This window comes from Bidens hawaiensis, unplaced genomic scaffold (assembly GCF_021521415.1).
Source record: "Bidens hawaiensis isolate Kalapana, Puna unplaced genomic scaffold, B.hawaiensis_p1.1 tig00007641_1, whole genome shotgun sequence".
Classification (NCBI taxonomy): domain Eukaryota; kingdom Viridiplantae; phylum Streptophyta; class Magnoliopsida; order Asterales; family Asteraceae; genus Bidens; species Bidens hawaiensis.
The window spans coordinates 507949-525623 of NW_027491532.1; the positions used below are offsets into that span (position 1 = coordinate 507949).

A 17675-nucleotide genomic window follows, 5' to 3' on the forward strand; every position below is an offset into this window, starting at 1 on the left:
TTGTTACGGAAGGAGTTGACTTGAGTCAAACTAGTGGTCAAAGTCAACCGGTGAAGAAGCCACGAAAGAAGTGGACTAGAAAGAAAAAAGTGGTGGAAGTAAATCTGTGTTCGTCTGATGTGCTTTCGCAGCTTCGGTTTGCAGCTCAAGATTGTTTTTTTCCATGTGAAAGTAAGAATTTTGATTCGGTTCAACGGTTTGTATCCGGATTCAGGAAAGTGGCATTCAGTGATCCCACAGGTGAAATCCCAGTTGATGTGTTAAAAAACCAAGTCTTGCAAGAAACTTTATCCAAGAAGGCGAGAAAGAAGGACAAAACCATCATTTCACCAGCATTTGGAAACAGTTTCTCGAGTGAAATCCCGGTTGGTATGGTAAACCACCAAATCTTGCAAGAAACTTTACCCAAAAAGGTGAGAAAAAAGAAGGAAAAGTTCATTTTACCAGCATTTGGAAACAATTTTTATCATGATCCACGGTTTATGAACTTCCAGAATGTCGGTCCGCCTAATCTTCAAGCTCAATCAATGGAAAACAAGAAAACAGAATGGCAAACAAATCAAGCAACCATTTTTAATTATGGACATGTACCGCCGCCACACCCGCCACCCTGTAAACTCGAGCCTATAAGACCAAAGAACGTTGCTGACAACGTTACTTCTAAGCCCACCTGGAATGCTGACATCAGAACCCAACCACCGAACGTCCACCACATGGAAGGATTATATCAAGCCCCCACGTTTTTCACAAACCAATTCGGGTCAGCCCCACCATATTTCACAGGAAACCTTGGTCAACCACAAACAGGTCTTGGCCAAAACGGTTTGACCCGTGTGCCCAAGAAAAGAGGGAGAAAAAGAAAAAATGTTGACTTGCAGACTAACCCTGGTTCAGCCATGAACCCGCAGGCTTACCCTGGTTCAGTCATGAACCTGCAGGCTTACCCTGGTTCAGCCATGAACCCGCAGGCTTACCCTGGCTTACCGATGAACCCGCAGGCTTACCCTGGCTCAACCATGAACTCGCAGGGTTACCCTGGTTCCATCATGAACCCGCAGGCTTACCCTGGTTCTGCCATGGGCCCCGCCATGAACCCGCAGGCTTACCCTGGTTTAGCTATGAACCCTGCCATGAACCCGCAGGCTTACCCTGGTTTAGCCATGAACCCGCAGGCTAACCCTGGTTCAGCCATGAACCCTCAGGCTTACCCTGGTTCAGCCATGAACCCGCAGGCTTACCATGGCTCAGCCATCAACCCGCAGGCTTATCCTGGCTCAGCCATGAACCCGCAGGCTAACCCTGGCTCAACCCTGAACCCGCAGGCTAACCCTGGCTCAACCATGAACCCGCAGGCTAACCCTGGTTCAACCCTGAACCCGCAGGCTAACCCTGGTTCAATCGTAACTCCAAATTCGAATGAAAGTGTATCCGGGCAGAAAAAACAAAAACGAGAGAAAAAAAGTAAAGAAATAGGGGTACAGTGTATCGATCTCAGTTATAACAAAGTGCAGCAAGATGATTCAGAAGTTAAAGGTACCGCCTTTCTGTTAAAGTTTTCATCAGATTATCCTTTACCAACTAATCAAGATTTAAATTCTGTATTTTCAAAGTTTGGTGCTTTAATCGAATCCGAAACCCAAGTATCAAACGAAAATCTAAGCGGTCAAGTCGTGTTTCTTGATTCTTCTAGTGCTGGAGGGGCATTTTGGGGATTACAAAACAAAAAACCATTCGGGCCCGTTCTTGTTAACTACAAGATTCAGCATCTCACGGGTTCTGAATCTTTGGTCCCGTTCAAGACTCCACTCAAAAGCCCATCCGGGCCCAAACCAATCGATCCAAAAGCCGTCATTGGCCCAACCATGATGCCCGATTTGAACTCAAACTCTTCTGAAGTCCAAATCATCAAAAGAAGTCAAACAATTGAAGAAATTCGTTTACCGTCCAATGATAATTATCTCAGTTACACCAAAGTTCAACAGGGTAATGAACCGGTTACCGGTACAGCTCTCATTCTAAAATTCTCCCCAAATTACCCTTTACCGAGTTCTCAAGATCTTAACTTGGTATTTTGTAAATATGGGGAATTAAACGAGCTCGAAACTCGGGTATGTGTTCAAAATTTCACGGGTCAAGTTGTGTTTGTGTACCCGTCTGTTGCTGGTGACACGATTAATAAATTCCAAAAAGATCAACCTTTCGGGCCGGCCCTTTTAAGTTATCGGGTTGATCATTTATATAACGTCCAATCTGCGGTTCAGGTTAAAAGCCCGGTAAATAAAGATTTGGGAGTTGTTCAACCCGCGGTTCAGGTTGTTAAAAGCGCGGGAAATAAAGATTTGGGAGTGATTAGAAAGAATCTTGAAATGATGAATATGATGTTGGAGAAGTCAGGGGAGAGTTTGTCACCAGAGATGAGAGGAAAATTGGAGAGTGAAATTAAAGGGTTGATGAAGAAATTAAGTGTGATGGATGGGTCTGCTTCTTCCTCCTCTTGTCTATGATTGGTGAAGTTAGTTTTTTTTTTGTTGGGGGGCTAAAGAATAATTATGGTGAACTTTGGGGGCCCTTTTGTAACCTTGTGTTTTGATCTCTCTTTGTGATAGTTTTGTATTGCATTGAGATTGGGAGATTGATGGAGGTTATGTTAGTGTTAGATGTATGTCTTGTGATTCTACAATATGATTGTGGGAGTTTAGAAGACTCTTTTTCATGATTCTAGATATGTTTTTTTTTTGAGCTATTTGAGATCAGCTTGCTAAAAAGTTGGCCCAACCCGTTTACCTCCTTTCTTTGAGTTTGCTATATGTTCGGCTCGACCCGTTTATGGCGGCGCTGTGCCACTGTTTGCTTGTCTTGATATGATTTGTGTGTGTTTTCAAATTGGTAATTTGAAAATTTAGGGGGTGTTTGAGATTGCTTATTTTAAGCAACTTATGACCTAACTTTTGAAAAAGTTATAAGGTATTTGTTATTGTGTGTTATTGTGAGAGGATAAGTTAATAAGTTACAAAGTTGTAACTTATTAACTTATGGAAAAACTTGTAAGGATGTAAAATAAGGAATTCCGAACACCCCTTTACAATTTGGCTATGGTCAAATATGTATAGGGTTACTAAACTTTAGATATTAGGTTTGTAAATTTCTTTCTATTTTTTCGTTTGTTAGGACGTTTAAAGTTGGGTTAAAATGTGATATCTAATCATAGGTGAATAGCAAAACCGAATAAATCAGATATAACCAGTTTAACGAAAGATATTGAAAACAAATTAACCAATCAGTTTAGAAACCTATGGTTATTTTGTAGCTTGTTAATGACTAATTCTAGTCGTCTAGTTTCGGTTATATGCATTTCACTTCATCAAAATTCAGACCAAACATATGTAATTTTTTTTTATTGTTATTAGAACAACATGGCTTTAGATGTGTAGCACCATCATGATCAGTATTTAGCAAATATACATACAGAAATAATCTATGTATTAATATAACTGTCTTGGTATAACAACTAATCAATTTGACAAAATAAATTGATTTAACCAAACAAAAAATATTTTCAAATTTTCGGTATCTTTTGAAAACAGGTAAGTGATCGGTTCAAACCATCTTTTGAAAACAGGTAATTGATCGGTTATAGTTTTCCGATAACCAAAGGGGCCGTTTGGTTTGCAGAAAGTTTTTCAAAGAATTGAAATTTGAATGGGATTCTTTAATATGCATCACTATGTTGTGTCACAACCATCTGCTAATAACTCAAGCTTTTCAGCTTTGATTCCAGTCGGTTTATATATGCCTTTAGCTTCGGCCTCGGTTCACAGTCCTTCACCATAACAATTGGTGAAAATTTACAAACTGAAGTTCACCTAAGAGTTACGACAATAACCAAACCGACCCATGACTCCATGAGCTCATCAGAACAAGATCAAATATTACAAGTACTAACCGACTAGAAACTCAAGAACTTAGCCACGCAATGGGGCAACAAGTTACGAATATTATTAAAAAACATAACTTGTCAGTTATAATCCTATTCCAAAACCAGATCTGGCAAACAATGTTTTGATTCCATTCAAAATCTTGCCAAATAACAAAGACTAAACCGAAAAAACCAGTGCGTTCACAAATCATCACTCCATCACAGCAACACCACCAGCAGCCTTAATCTTCTCAATAATCTTCTCCGCCTCGTCTTTACTAACCCCTTGTTTTATTACCACCGGGACTTTCTCCACCATATCTTTAGCTTCCTTTAATCCAAGATTAGTAAACGCACGCACCTCCTTAATCACCTTAACCTTAGTATTTGCATCAAACTTCTCCAACTTAATATCGAACGCGGTCTTCTCAACCTTTTCTTCAGTCTTAGCAGACCCAGGCCCGGACCCACCTTTACCACCCAAGTCAACACCTTCAACCGAAACCGACTTCATCAAAGGGTGACTTAATCTCTCTCTAAGTGTGGGCCCTATTTGCACACGCTCTTCAGGGGTTAGGGCAGAGATTTTTTCAGCTAGTTGGATGATTTTCTCAGATGGTGGCGGTCTCGGCCCATACGGGTCATAAAATGCGGGTAGTTTGTATTTTTTGGGTGGGGCTTTGGGATCTGCGGGGACAAAATCGTGTTGAAAAGAACGGGTTTGTAGAGGCCCGATTATGTTATGGTGAGTGGGCCGGGTGCGAATGGATTTAAAAAGTGTTAAAGATTTCATGGTTTTGGTCTGAAAGAAGATTCAAGCAATGGTTGTATTGAACTGCATGACACTGATCTCAATCTTGTTAAACCTGAAAAAGTGATAAAATTACTAACATGTTTAATGTGGAATCAGTATGGAATTTGGAGTTACAAGCAAACATAACAGTTTTTGACAAATGTATTTCTACATTTCTTGTAAGTTCATATTTACTTGTAACCATTGTCTGTGAAAAAATAAAAATTCAAATACTAAAAAATGAAAACAAATTCATTGAGTAATAAATGAGAGACGTTAGTGCATCTCAAACAGCACCACAAACAAAGAAATCAGCACCATATGCATTAAAAAAAAAAAAGATATTGACAAACCAATATGTAGATTGCTCATTGCTTTCAATGGCACACTCAGTTAAAGAATCTAAATTGGATTCAGCATAATATGATACATTTTATCAAACACCTGGAGTGCATCTCCCAAATGACACCAGAACCCACAAAAGGGTCAGCACTCAGCTCCATATCACAGATTTCATACTTTATATACATATATAAGCATAGCAAAAACACCAAAATCTAAAAAAAAATACAAATGTAATCAGCTATCAAACTGACAACCCATATGAAGAATTAACATATAACAACACAAGCATGCCACTAATCTATCTTCTTCCCTAGCAAGTACACTACTTTCAATGGTTCAACCAATTAAGTAACCCCAAATTTGACTCCGCATAACACGAGACATTTTATCTAACACCTGTAGTGCATCCCACAAATAACATCACAAATGGGTCAGCTCCAAATCACATATTTCATACTTATATTCATATAACAACAGAACGAAAACCCTATCTATCTTTCAAGCCTTACACCATAAATTCAATTCCGAAAAATACTATACATTTGATCGAACACCTGGCGTGCATCTCTCAAAACAACACCAGAAATCATAAATGGGTCACCCACATATCGCATATTTCATACTTATATCTATATAACAGCATAACAAAAACCCAAAAAATCTATCTTTCAAGCCTAACTCAATAAATTCAATTCCGAAAAATACGAGACATTTGATCGAACACCTGGCGTGCATCACTCAAACAACACCAGCAATCACAAATGGGTCAGCTCCAGATCACATGTTTCAAACTTATAACTATAAAACAACATAAAGATACCAAAAAACACAAACTTTATCAACAATCTATTTCAAATTGACCCACAAACTTAAATTAAATTTATTCAACAAACCCTTAAAGCGAAATGAACAGTAGTAACCCATGTAGCAAAAGATTAAATCAACAAACCGTGATTCGATGAAGCTTGCTTGATTGATCCTCTGTTCGCCGTCAAAGAAACCAAAATGCTCAGATTATTAGTATTTAAGTTGTCCTTTTGGCCCTTGGGGTTTTAGCTAGTGTCAATTTAAGACCTTTAAGTTTATGAGAGAGATCAAACTAATAATAATAAATTGGTAAACTGTTTTTGGGCTAAATTAGAAAAGCCCACAGGCTTTAGAACAATAATATTTTGGGCCAATGGGCTAAATTAATGTTACTAGAACAACTAACAAAGAACCGGGTTATTGTAGAGGTGTACAAAACTACAAATCCGGGTTATTTTGGTATTAAAACAAAAAAAAAATATGAGTAAAAGTGAACCGAAATTCAAATTTAGATAAAATGATTGCGATAATTATGATTTTTTCTTTACTATTATGAGAAATTTGAATTTGAAAAATTCATTTAGTATCAGAATTCTTTTATAACGAAAAAAGTGTATTTTTTAAAAATAGAAATTAACATTAACATAAATTTTAACCTTAAATAGTAAACAACAAACTTGAAGGTAAGGTTGGAAGTGTATTTTTATTGTAATAAAATAAGGTGGTAACAAAATAATAGAATATACATAACATGTATCTTGAACTGATTTTAACGTACCTTTTTCGACCATATTATATGCATGCCCACTACCATGCTTCATCTTAAAAGTCAGTGCAAATTCAAGTCCGACTAAGCTAGCAGTTCTAATTGGAATTCTCGACAATTTGATAAATATTTGGTTGTGAGTAATAGCTAAAAACATGGTGATTTCAAAATCAAAGGGAAAAACATAATATAAAAAAAATAAATTAACTGGATAAATTCGTATAAAGGTAGTTCATTATAGTAAACAACTAACAACATAATGACATCAAGAAAGAAACAAAAGTACATTTCCAAAAGGTTGTGTGATTAAACCAACCTATATAGTTTGAGATAGAATGATCGGTGATAAAAATGTAATGTAGGTCCTCTAAATGGATCTCAAGACTTGACTCGGATCAATCCGTGTTGTTGGTTAGCGAAAATCACCAATGACACTCGGATCTCGGATCTTAGTTTGTTTGGTTTATTTGCTTGAAAGAGAGAAAATGAGAGAAGTGGATGAGAGAAAGAAACTTCTTTATTTCCAAGAGTTGTGAAAAGGGGTTGGAGTTTATTGGATAAATGGGTTAAGTGGCCCTTTTATAGGGTACCCATTTATCCAAAACTTACAAAAGAAACGTACAAACTAAACGTACCGAGTACGTACTACACCGACTAAAAGCAAACTAAAACGACATATACAATCCTAAAAACAATATAGAATATTGGCCCTACAATCTCCCTCTAGGATTGAGTATGTCGAGGAACCTTCGTCAAGTTCTTTGCTTCGTCTTTATTTCTTGAAACTTAGTACTTGTCTTGATCCAGGATCTTGAACCAGATTGGATCTTGAACAGTTCTTTATTTTTCAGTCTTATAGACTTGAACTTCAATCTTATTTTCTAGGAAGGATCGGCAACAGCAAATTTTAGAAACATCATATGCGGGAGGCTCGACATCTAATTTTCTCTTGTTGACTTTCTTGAGCCAACTGGTTTCTTTCCTTGTCTTCAGATACAATCAGTTTTTTTTTTAGGTTCAACCACCAACTTTCACGTTCTCGTTTTCTTTTTAAGTGCTTCAACATCTGCAACTCCAAGCAGACTTGATCTTGATCTGCCTGTCCATGTATAGCTGCACAAACCTTAGAATGATAAGATTCGCGCACAGACCCTCTCGAGGGTCAAGAAGAAATCGTTCACAGGCCCTCCCAATTTCAATCCTTCAACTTGTAAATGATTTGTTTAAGTCCCAGATTTCTAACGAACTTTGCATGAACGACCTTGACAACAAACACATGATTTTGAATGAAAGAAAGTTTAACAAAATATGTACGAACATAATAAAAACTTAAAATCTTTTTGGCATTTTCATATATTTTAAATATAACGAAAATATATACATAACATTTTGAAGTTAAAACTAAAATAAAACAAAATCCAAATAAACAATAAAAGATATGAGTAAATATGAAATTAATATTATATATCAATAATATTTACAGAAAACGTTTACTAAATTATTTTTCTGAGAAAGATCACAACATGGAATCACATTATCTGTTAACGTTCTAGATCACACTTCTATTTGGACATTATTATGCCAAGAACCCAAAGTCGATTGTAAATATAATTTGTCCACTTTAAACTTAACAAGTATTTTGATGTCAACATGATACGTTAAGGTACAATTAGGCACAATGCTTGCGTGGTCCCCATTTAATCCGACAAATTACAGACTCCATCATACCTCGGGCTTAATTTGTTTTCACATGTCACCTCAACTTGACTTAAACATTTCTTAGTTGATCACAGTAATCTTATTAACACACTTGACACTTTGACTTTGTGCACTTGAAACTTTGTACACTTAACTTGATCTAGAAAGATTAAAATAAAGCAGAAGTTCAGGCCATAACAATTAGGTCGGATAATACCATATTATCGCGCAGAGAAAGTCCAAGGCTTGAACAAAAGAAAGAAAATAAAACAAAGCAGAAGATTCAGGGCCTTAACAATCAGGTCGGATAATACCATATTATCGCACAGGAGAAAGTCCAAGGCTTGAATCAAAATAAATGAAGAAATAAAGCAGAAGTTAAAATTCCTAGAACTAACTCTTTTTCTGACTTTTTTTCTTGATTTTTCTTTTTCTTGCTTTTCTTGACGCTTTATTTGACTCTTTTTCTTGACTCAATGAAAATTAAAAATGACACTGATTTTTCATAAGACGACTGTGATCAGGTAAAGAGAGGCTTGGGTATGACATGTGTAGTTATATTTTTGCCTTCATAAATATGACTACACGGAATCATGCAACCGCTTCATACTTGTATATCCATTAGCATCGGCAAGAATTTAAGTTTATATCACTTGACACTTACTTGTTTGTCAAGCCTACCTACACATCAATTAATGACCTTGGAGCCTTTTGTTCTTTTCTTGTAACGCGCTAGAGTTATTACAAACCAATGTACTATCATTTTCCATATAGTCGGATCAAATTCTCAAAATTTTGAAAATTTTAATTTTCCGACTCCCTCTAAGCAGGAGCTCCCTCTAAACGGGACAATTCTTTTTGAATTTTCTTTAAATTATAAAATTAATATCTTTTTGTTAAGTCAAATGACTTGGTTTTGTTTTACTGAAACATAATTTAAAATCTTTTTGGTGAGTTAGAGTTAGAGTTAGAGTTAGAGTTAGAGTTAACTCATTTTCTCCCTCTAAAAATGTGACATATTTGAAAAATATTTACAGTTTTAAACTAAAAGATAGACAATAAAAATTTACTGAAAGGAGATCATGCCCAATGACTCAACGAGAAACAAAAATCGGGCACGACAGAAGGCTTTTGTAAAGAGATCAACAAAGTTAAAATCAGTATGGACTCGTTTTATGTCGACAAGCTTACGATCATAACAATCACGAATAAAATGTATTCGGATGTCTATGTGCTTAGTCTTTGAGTGCTGGACCGGGTTTTTGACAATAGCAATGGCCGCCTCATTATCACATTTGATCGTTGATCCGTAGAAATTCAAACCGTAATCCAGCGGCTGATGCTGGATCCAAATCACTTGAGAGCAGCAGCTGGATTCGGCGATGTACTCGGCTTCGGCTGTGGATGTAGACACAGTGAGTTGTTTCTTGCACTGCCATGAGATCAGCCGATCTCCCAGGAATTGACATCCACCAGATGTGGATTTTCTGTCCAAGTGGCATCCTCCATAATCACTGTCGGCGTAAGCATGAAGTTCCAAGGGAGAATTCTTTGGGTACCAAAGACCCAAACGTGGTCTCCCTTTCAAGTATCTGAAGATACGTTTGATAGCAGTCATGTGGGATTCTTTTGGGTCAGATTGATATCTGGCACACTGGCAAACAGGGAACATGATGTCCGGTCTGCTTACAGTGAGATACATCAGGGAACCAATCATTAACCTATTAAGATGTTGATCGACTGGCTTTCCTGATGGATTAGGAGCGAGAACAGGACGAGTAGCGATTTATGTCATAAAAGCAGTTGAGTCATTGAATCCAAATTTCTGAACAATGTCATGAACGTACTTTTCTTGGTGAATTAAAGTCCCGTCCGTCTTTTGCTCAACCTGTAAGCCCAGGAAGAAAGTCATCTCCCCTAAGGAACTCATTTCAAATCGCTTTTGCATGATCTCAGAAAACTCCTTGCACAGAGTCTCATTCGTGGACCCGAAGATAATATCATCAACATACACTTGAACAAGAATCAAATCATCCTTCACTTTCTTGACAAAGAGAGTTTGATCAACAATGCCTCTCTTGTATCCATTCTTTACTAAATAATCAGCCAGTGTGGCATACCAAGCACGAGGAGCCTGGTGAAGACCATAAAGTGCTCTGTCAAGTCGGTAAACGTGGTCAGGATAATTTGGGTCTACAAAACCTGGAGGTTGGCTCACATAAATTTCTTCTTTTACTTTCCCGTACAAGAAAGCAGTCTTCAAATCCATCTGATATACTTTGAAATTCATATACGACGCATAGGCCAAAAAGATACGAATTGCTTCCAATCTGGCCACAGGTGCATAAACTTCATCGTAATCAAGTCCTTCTCGTTGCCAAAAACCTTGTACGACCAATCAGGCTTTATTTCTGATGATCACCCCCTTGTCATCTTTCTTGTTACGGAACACGCATTTTGTTCCGATTGGTTTCTTGTGATTTGGTTTCTTCACCAGCTCCAAACGTTTAGCTTCTTGAACTGCAACAGTTCTTCTTGCATTGCATCGTAATCAAGTTCTTCTTGCTTTGATACCACTTGTAGGTCCTCTGAATGGATCTCAAGACTTGACTCGGATCAATCTGTGTTGTTGGTTAGCGGAAATCACCAACGACACTCGGATCTCGGATCTTAGTTTGTTTGGTTTATTTGCTTGAAAGAGAGAAAAGGAGAGAATTGGATGAGAGAAAGAAACTTCTTTATTTCCAAGAGTTGTGAAAAGGGGTTGGAGTTTATTGGATAAATGAGTTAAGTGGCCCTTTTATAGGGTCCCCATTTATCCAAAACTTACAAAATAAACGTACAAACTAAACGTACCGAGTACGTACTACACCGACTAAAAGCAAACTAAAACGACATATACAATCCTAAAAACAATATAGAATATTGGCCCTACATGTAAGATAACGGAAACCTTATATAGTTATTAAAACCAAAATGACTTATCATTTTAATGACTTTATTATAAATTAGAAGCCGTAATTAAATGATCATATTTAGTGATTTATAGAAATGTCGTAACTCTAATATATTTGAAAACGGTTTTATAGTAAAGAAATGTCAAAGCATAATTAAATTTAATTAAAACATAATAATTATTTGATTTTGGTAAGTAGGCATGTAAACGAACCGAACGTTCGGTGAACTGTTCATGAACCGTTTGATGGGAAGTTCGTTTATTTAATAAACGAGTAGACATTAACAAAAAATTTGTGTTCATTTAATTAAACGAAAGAACATAAGCACATGTTCCGTTCATTCATTTATGTTCATGAATATTTATTTATGTTTGTTTATGTAATAATATAAAATAATTGAAATTGAATATTATCTGGATGAGTAATATACTTAAAGATTTTATATTTGTTAACTTGTGTTCATTTAAGTGTTTTCATTTATGTTCCATGTTTATTTGTGTTCATTTACATTTGTTCATATATGTTCGTTTGTCTTTGTTCAGTTATGTTCTTTTAGATTTTAAACAAACGCACATAAACGAACACAAATGTTCATTTTTTTTAAAAACGAACATGAACATAAATATTTGTTCGATTAAGTGTTTGTGTTCATTTAAAGTTAAATGAGCGAACACGAGCATGCTAATGTTCGTGTTCGTTCGATTCGTTACAGGCTTTCATTATTCACATTAATAAATACATCGGTCTCAATCTCTAGACTCTACTGATTTTATATGTGTTCATCTGTATTCGTGAATCATTCATGAACATATTCATTTCCTTAATGAACGATCACGAACATAAAATCGTGTTCGGTAAGTGTTCGTGAACACATTATTTCCTTAGAAAATGAACATCAACAAGGTCTTGCTCGTGTTCGTTCGGCTCGTTTACAGCCCTATCAATAAGAATAAGAAAAAAAGATATAAATCGTTTGACTATTATACAATTTGTATATTGTGAACTATGGAAAGATCAACAATCTAACTAACTATGCTATTAAAAGAAGACCTATTCTTAACATGACATTCAACTAAGCCCTCCATATAGGATACTAAGTGGATGTCATGTCAGGTATTTCCTATTATATTATGACCCATGACCCATTTTCCTATTATAACCCGTAACCCGTTTTCCATGACAGTAAGGCTTTGTATAACACAATAATTTATGTAAAATTTTGAAAAATAAGTTATTGTTTGATACAAATCTCGAATAGGCAGGTCACGACGCGTTAGTAGTTAAAACAGGTAGGTCACGACGATTTAGTAGTTAAAACATGTAGGTCCCGATGCGTTAGTAGTTAAAACAGATAGGTCACAACGCGTTAGTAGTTAAAATAGGTAGGCCGCGACACGTTACCGTTGGATAATTAACTCGTCATTTCGATAATCTAACATGTCGTCAACGATAAGATAGCTTGGGTACAGACCTGAAAACTTGAATTAAGAGAGTCATATTTGAAATCTCTTTCAATAAATTAGTCATTTTAGGAAGTATCCCTTATTTTGTTTGAATTTAATATTTATTTATTTAGGTGTTTGAGTCTCAATACATGTGATTATTTTATTTCCTAAATAATAAAAAGTATTATTTATAATCAGTAAATAAATAGTATCAAGTTAGGGACTGTAGAGGTCTGAAACCAAAAATAAGACGTCGCTCTGAAAAAGAAATAAATAACACCAACATGGCATGTTTGTTTTTCAAATTTCGTATTCATCACAACTCATAACTTCATAATTTTTCTTTTTTCCTTTTAATATATAAATAACAAAGCAAACCTATATGATAACTTTCACATTAAATATACAGTCTAAAACCCTCACATTCATCACAATATATAACTTATAATAAATTTTCTTTTTATTTATATATAAACAAACAACAAAGCAAACCTATATGACAAAATCAAACATATCCTTAAACAACTATGTTTTTTGTTTTTATTGATGATTAAAGAATTCAAATGTTTTATTGTTTGTGGAATTCCGAGAGCCGTCAAAACACAAAGAGACATAGGAGTCAAATCCTAATGAGAACGCACATTCCAAGACAATTTTGGCTTTGCTTTCATCACCATTGCCTTTTACTTTTTGATAATTCTACTCTTACACAAGATCTTATGTTTCCACTTAAAAAAAATGATGTGTTTCTATCGTGATAACCGGTTACTAAAAAGCTTACAACACCCATCAGTTTCAAAGGCATCAGTTTTCGTATAGTTAATGTGTCTTTTTCAAAGAGTTATAACACTTGTCATCTATATTACCTTAGTTCGAATCCTCATTACAGTGGTTTAGCTTATAATTCAAAGTGTGTATTTGAACCAGGAATCGAACCTGAATCCCTCACAAAAGGAAAACTTAAGAAATTAAAACATTCTATCTCTCCAACAACGTGGTGACGGAAACTACATTATCATGTTAAGCATAGTCAGCATCATAAGTATGACCCTCAGAAAGATTATAGCAAAGTAGAAGAAACTTAGATTAATGTTTCATATATTCTTGATGTTATTATACAAAATAAAGTATTAATAACCCTTTTCACCTTCAAATATTAAGTTGAAGAAAATTATAATGAGTAAATTGATTGCCATTAATTAACCTTACAACATCTTATAAAGACTATTGCCTTAATATCACTTTGATATAGTGATATAGGGGTGGAGAGGTTAACAACCATTTCTTCAATGGATCTATTAATCTATTATCTTCTAATACAATACAATCCTATATAATCAATTTCTACCTAAGATAAAAAAATAATCAAAAAATTAGATGGTTACGGCGATACTAAGATCTTTTGTATATCAGTTTGTACATGCTATAATTTTTCCATCACCTTTCAATGTAATTATTTTTAAACAACTAAACACACATTTTTCTTTTATTACATCATATTGTCCAGATTTGAACCTGAGTTTTCATCAAATGGGACCTCTCAACGTAATTTGGTGCACAATTAATTAAGAACACTTTTTATGAATTTCTTGATTCTTTGTTGTTTAGTAGAAAGTAAAAGCCGATTGATCGATTTCTAGCCAAAAATAAAAACCATTCACACACACATATATCACTAACATTTAGATTTAGATTGGACTAGATGAAGTATGCTTGCTATGCAATTCTAGAATATGTTGTTTTTGTGTTATTTGGTTGCCTGCTCTTTCTAGCTTCTTGCTAGTAAGATGTTTGGCTTGTGTTAATGAAGTTTGTAGTTAAAAAAAAGTTATATTAAATGCAGTCTATGAAACTAAAGAAGCCGACAAAACACAAATAGATGGAGACAAATATTCATCTAGAAAAACACAACGATCGAAAAAGACATTCTCTTGATAGAATCTTAGAAGATCATATATAACTTGGATATATTAGTTTTAAAAACATAAAAAACACACTAATTAGCTTTCTTGATGTGTCACAAAATCCTACGATCCTGAATGTCATTAAAATACATCCACCCACACCACTAAATATGATAACATTAAAAACACCAAGATCCAAATTCCACCAAAGCAGTCATTTTTGGTCTTCCATTCATACTAAAAACTTCTAACAATCTAATAAAAAAGTTTCAGTTTAATCGGTTTCAAACAGAATAATAAAAAAGCCCTGCATACAACCATTATTCGAATCGATTACACCAATGGGTTCGTCGTCGACGGTCCGTATCCACTCATTAACCCACCCCACGACGACCCAAGACCCGTCAAGTACACACCACCACCACTACCACCACCAGAACTCGCACCACCACCACCACTTTGATCTTGCCATTCTAAAGCCAAAATCTTTGGCTTTACATCAACAGAACTAACACCATCCTCATTCACAACACCCCCTTCATGACTATACTCAATCAAACCCCTTTCCATGAACGGATTATTAATCGAATCGAGCGTCATCCCTCCAAACGGCGAGCAAAGGTTACCACCATGATAACCTTGCCCCATCACATTCACACCACCCATCTCCGCGGCGTACCCACCATTTCCCATCATCCCAATCATCTGACTCTCACCACCACTATTATTCTCCATGAAATCAATAGCCCTAGTCACATTAGTACTCAAATTCTCAAACATAAAACCCGGAATAATATTATTACTTGTATTCCCAATTCCAAACATATTAGTCCCAGAAAACTGCATGCATGGTTCAGGATATGACAGTTGAAGATCAGTAGAGTTCATAATCAACTGATGATTATGATTATGGTTATGATTAGGGTTATTGTTAGGGTTAGGGTTAAGATGCATCAAATGTGAGTTTTGTAGGTTGTTGTTCTGGATATTATTATTAATATTATTATGACTCTCATTGTTGGTGTTTGCCTGGGTGGAATTGGATTTCTTTGCACCAGATGAAACTTTCTTGTTTTTGCGGCATCCACCCCCAACGGGGATGTTTCGGAGTGTGCCGCCTTTGGTCCAGTACCGGCGGCACGTTTTGCAAAAGTAACGTGGTTGGGTGAGTGAGTAGTTATTGTAGTAGCAGAATTTGGTGTGTGCGGAGTCACACCGGGGACATTTGAGAGCTTGATCATGTTGCGGCCGCAGCCGGCGTTCCATTAGCGGCCGTGAACATGCAAGCATTGGATCAGTCATTGCTGATGGTGATGATGAGTCCATTCCTCCTTCTTGAATTATGCCCTACAAATAATAATAATAATAATAATAATAACAATAGTAATAATGCTATTGACTATGACATTAGATTTTATCATCATGATTATTTGGTTTCAGGAATTGTACTTTCAGAACGTTCTATCAGAAGGTAGTACAGAAAGAACAAGACATGCATTCATATTATTATTTACATTTTACACATTATAATAATTGCTATTTGCAAAATGTAAATAATGTTATATTTTGAACAAATAAGTATCACCGACGGAAAATTTTGAAGAGTGACCATTAGTCAGAAATTACGGATGAATTACTAATGGTTGTCGACAACAAAATTTTGAAAATAAGTTGTACATTAAACATGCTATATTTCGAAGCTCGAATTACATCTAACCATTTAGTATCATCGATGGACAATTTTAAATGGTAGTTATGGATGGAGTACTAATGGTTACTAGAAACAATTTTTATTTAAAAAAGATGTACATTAGACATTTTATCGATATTTTGTTGATAAAATTTATACCTGAAACCAGTCGGGTGAGTCCATGCAAACTTGAAGCGACGTTAAACCCATTCGATATTCGAAGATATGGATATAGAACCAAAACCCTAACACACTGTGAGTATGTGTGTGTGTTACAGAGCGTGAATGTGAAGTATGCAATGGTGCAATGGAGACTATGGTTGGTGACTGGATGTAAATAAGAAGGAAGAAAAAGTATCATGGGGTGGGGTGAGTGGGTGGGAGTGGGGGGGGGGTACCCTAAGCTGCCGTCGGTGACACATTCCCGATGTGGACCCCACACAGGGTGGTAACTGGTAACATAAATGGACGGCTGTGATCTCATGTGTGGTTTTTCTGGTGTGTGATTGTGGCCGTTGGATTTTGGGACATATGACTGATGTGGACAGTATTATGTTTTATTTTGTTTAGAACCGAAAGATCAGAATGCTTTGTAGGGTCTTGGATTGTCTGTGAAGGACCCACTAGGTTGCTTGGAACACGCAAGGGATAAATTCTTTTTTGGTGACGTGTTGCAATGGATGGTGTCCACGTGGAAACTGTGTGTGGGTGAAGCTTGTAGATGTGCTCTAAATTTTGAAACATAAAATCCACAGCATTAAGCTTACAACAAAATATCAACCTTTGGTTATACTATTTACCAAGTTTTCACATTTAGAACTATTTTCTAAATATGAGTTGATAGCTAACATTAATATCAATTTCAGAAACCATACGCTAGCTATGGTTAAATATGGTGTTATATACGCCACTTTCATGATAGCTGTATAAGCATATATGACTTGGATAGACCATGTATGTCTGGCATGTGTACGGAGAGAGCAGAGTGGTAATCTATGTAGTCTATGTGGCTCGTATAGACCCTATAAGGGTCGTATATTTAATCATTCAAGGATTACTCGGCTCATATAGACTCTATTGAGCATATAGTTAATCATTGAAGAACTACTCAACCAATACAGGCCGTATTCTAGGTAAAATACAATAGCAAGCGTTAAGAATTATCCGGCTCGTATATGGCTATACGAGGCACATAAACACAAACAAGCACATGGCTGACACAAGCTAACAAAAGGCTAGGCCTATATGACTAGTAGTATAGGCCTATACGAGTCGTGTACTCCTCAAATAGTTTTCGGAAAACCACCCTGGTGTCCCAATATCGCATTCCTTAAAAATAAAACAGTTACATTAG

The 17675-nt window shown here is 35.9% G+C and overlaps 1 protein-coding gene and 1 pseudogene across 2 annotated transcripts; both read right to left on the reverse strand.

Moving 5' to 3' along the window:
• Nucleotides 1-3939: 3939 nt before the first annotated feature.
• LOC143635665 (uncharacterized) lies at nt 3940-6071 on the reverse strand (annotated as a pseudogene). The gene is made up of 2 exons (XR_013154102.1): nt 6004-6071; nt 3940-4782 (listed from the first exon to the last, which is right to left on the reverse strand). The product of XR_013154102.1 is annotated as an uncharacterized LOC143635665 (transcript).
• Nucleotides 6072-14629: 8558 nt separating this feature from the next.
• Nucleotides 14630-16611, reverse strand: LOC143635666 (uncharacterized). Its single transcript, XM_077103440.1, has 2 exons — nt 16481-16611; nt 14630-15978 (listed from the first exon to the last, which is right to left on the reverse strand). Exons 1-2 carry the CDS (start codon nt 16529-16531, stop codon nt 14965-14967), a joined length of 1065 nt encoding a protein of 354 aa, XP_076959555.1. The 5' UTR covers nt 16532-16611; the 3' UTR covers nt 14630-14964.
• Between the last annotated feature and the right edge of the window lie 1064 nt (nt 16612-17675).

Excerpts from the sequence above, each read along its gene's own strand:
- LOC143635666 (XM_077103440.1), bottom strand. The coding sequence starts at position 16,531 with ATGGGTTTAACGTCGCTTCAAGTTTGCATGGACTCACCCGACTGGTTT. Across the intron at positions 15,979-16,480 it reads ACTCACCCGACTGGTTTCAG|GGCATAATTCAAGAAGGAGG; the intron begins GTATAAATTTTA and ends TATTATTTGTAG.